Source organism: Amphibalanus amphitrite, unplaced genomic scaffold, assembly GCF_019059575.1.
Source record: "Amphibalanus amphitrite isolate SeventyFive unplaced genomic scaffold, NRLGWU_Aamphi_draft 000521F_arrow, whole genome shotgun sequence".
NCBI classification, from domain to species: Eukaryota; Metazoa; Arthropoda; class Thecostraca; order Balanomorpha; family Balanidae; genus Amphibalanus; species Amphibalanus amphitrite.
In genome coordinates, this window is record NW_024882015.1 from 242,304 (window position 1) to 245,164 (window position 2,861).

At 51.1% G+C, this 2,861-nt stretch overlaps 1 protein-coding gene across 7 annotated transcripts in view; it reads right to left on the reverse strand.

Moving 5' to 3' along the window:
• The window catches only part of LOC122393190 (protein amalgam-like), a 51,993-nt gene extending 50,790 nt beyond the window's left edge, over positions 1–1,203 (reverse strand). For 2 of the 7 annotated variants that reach the window (XR_006258653.1, XR_006258652.1), the window contains exon 1: positions 1,027–1,165. Coding sequence is in view for 3 of the 7 variants with exons in the window: in XM_043389015.1 (XP_043244950.1) it covers positions 1,027–1,075 (49 nt within the window). In the remaining 4 variants the exon portion in view is untranslated. Of the gene's footprint in view, positions 1–1,026 lie in introns of all 7 variants that reach the window. The other 5 variants (XM_043389016.1, XM_043389014.1, XR_006258651.1 and 2 more) reach the window with 4 other exon arrangements.
• Between the last annotated feature and the right edge of the window lie 1,658 nt (positions 1,204–2,861).

Genomic DNA, 2,861 nt, shown 5'->3' on the forward strand with positions numbered 1-2,861 from the left:
ATGTAGCAGACAGCAGACAGAGAATGCGTTTCAACTTAGACTCCATGATGCCTGCAGCTGAGCCTGCTTAACCAGGAGCCTGCCACACTGTCGCGCCAGGTCCCCCACAGGTAGCTTAAACCGTACTAGTTAGGTAACGATTTGCAACTTATGTTCTTAACTTCTTATAAAGTTGCAAGCACGGACACGCCAACCAAAATGTTCACTCATTGCTGCACCAAACACCTGTCGCCAGTGAATGAAGTCTGAATGTCAGTTTGCCCCCAACATCCCCTCTCTCGCCTCTGACCCGCTCAGGTCATTTGACAGGTTTGACAGATTTGGAACCGGTCCACGTGGACCCACCGTCCTGTCAGTCGAGCTATGCCACGGTTATCAGACTTGTCCAACGATTTGTCATAGAGACAGTGAGATAGACAGCTTCGATGATGGTTAACGGCGCAAATAAATTAAGTATAACTGATGCAGTGCAAATATGATGGGACACTAGCAGACGACGGATTAGTAGAGTTTGATCCGAAGTTCACTCACACAGTCTTATCTGACAGATTGTCTGACACTGGGTAAATGAATGAATGAACGGATGAATGAATGGGCCCAGCAGGTTACCGGATGTATCGTAAAGGTCCTTTCATGGTGCTAACGGCAACGTTACCGAGTAAATGTTTTGTCCAGGTGAAACGAATTGTTCATCTGGAAACTTCTCAGGTTGCCTTATGGCTAAATCCTCAAGCTACCAAATGGGCCATTGAGATCACCAAACGAATCAGCAAGGTTACCTGAACGGCCAAGAGGTCTGTGACAGGTCACTCTGGTGATGTGACAGGTCGGAATGACGGAGCATAAGCCAGGTCGCCCAAACCATGTGGCAGGTCCGCCAGGTCATATGACAGGTCCCCAGGTCACTAGTCCCCCAGGTTATGCGACAGGTCCTCAGGTCAGGTCACTAGTCCCCCAGGTCAGGTGACTAGTCCCCAAGGTCAGGTCACTGGTCCCCCAGGTCCCCCCGATTCCCACTGAACCCACCTACGGAGACGACCAGCAGAGTCAGCAGAGCAGCAGCAGCGCACCACATGTCTCCCCACTGCGCGGCCGATGTCGACTGTCGGTCACCTACGGTCCGTCCGAGCACGCCGCGCCGCCCCGACTGCCCTGCGCCGGCCACCTCGGGGCCACCTGACCGGGCGGCGGGCGGCGGCGGGCGGCCGCCGCCGGGGGCGCCACCGCCGCGGTCCGAGAGACAGAGAGACGGGGAATAGGGTGAACTGTGGGATTTGGAACATGGGGGAGAGGAGTTGGGAGTCGGATTTGCAGTTTTACTCGACTTTTTTGTAGAAAAGTTGCTGCATGTTGTGACGCCAGCAATGCAGTCACACATTTTTAATTCAACATACAAAATAGGGACGTGTCTCCCCGAAACAGCCCTTACGGGTTTCCCTGCTGTATGCTAGACTCAAAGGTGTCAATAATGTGCATTGCCGGTTGTTGCTGGGAGATAAGGCCCAAGTGACCTGTCATATGACTTGAGTGACCGTCGACGGACGAGAGACCGTAACTAATAATAAGCATAAATCCACCGTGAACGTTTCAAAAACGAATATACGAGCACTATGCAGATCCCAAAACAAACCTCGAGGCCGTGCAGCGATATAGCTGTAGCTACTGTTTGCGCAATTCATAGACAGTGTATGTGCGGTGTGACGATAGACTGTGCCGCACAGCATAGACGGTATATCGATAGACTGCACTGCAATGCATGATAGGCATTAGGCAGTGTAGCAATAGCACAATAAATAGATTGGTGTTACGATAGCCTGTGCCGTAACAATTGACGGTGCATTGATTAGACTGTAACAGAGCACACAGACGGTGTGCTGATAGATTTGCCGCAACACATGTCATGGACGATGCATTGCTAAGATTTGCCAGAGCGCATAGACGGTGTAGCGATGGACTGCACCGCAATGCAAAGACAATAGACGGTGCATTTATTTATTATTAGAATGTGTTAGCACACGTCAACAGTGTATGATGGACTGTGCCACAATACATGGACAGTGTATCAATAGACTGTACCGCAACACATAGACGGTGCATTTATAAATTGTGTCACACTTGCAATATACAGACGGTGCAGCGACAGACTCACCCACCCGCCGTATGCCATTTATCCCGTCAGAAGGCGCGGCATTCAGAGTCTCGGACCGTATGCAGAATTGCAGTTTGCACTCTGCAGAGGGCAGCGCTATCAAGAGCAGCGTATATGCTGTCGTAGAGGGCGCTCTTCATAGCTGGTGTAGAGGTCGCTCTTGAGAAGTCAAATATGCTGATGAGTGCTAGTCACATGCCTCTCGCTCAGGACGGTGCATAAATTAGCCAGTGCTTTCACTTATATCAGCACACAGAAATTCAAATAAGCGCATCGAATTTTCACCTCACCTCATATGATAACTCGACTCGGCGTAGTTTGGTAGACTGCTCTATCCGTAGGCAATGCGGAACAAAAATAGGTACAGCAAATATTCTATTGAAGTGTAAAATAACACGATGAAGTCGCATGCAAAGGAATATAGGTAAACGGATATTTCAGCGATGTTTTAATTGGAAGTCCCTACAGATATAAACACGGTCATTAACCCCTGGGCTAGGAATAACCCCGGCGCGTAGGAGCCCCGGGAATCTCCAAAAACACCACACTGTCCGATGCCCTGCAATCTCTTCATATAAACACCAGTCATGTAGAGCGGACATCAACACCCAGCCGCCAAGGCCGCAGCAGCCAGCGCCGGCCCGCGGCGGATTGGGGCGGAGCGGGACGGGTGTCTGGCGCCGCCACCCGGACGGCGGGCCCCCGACACACC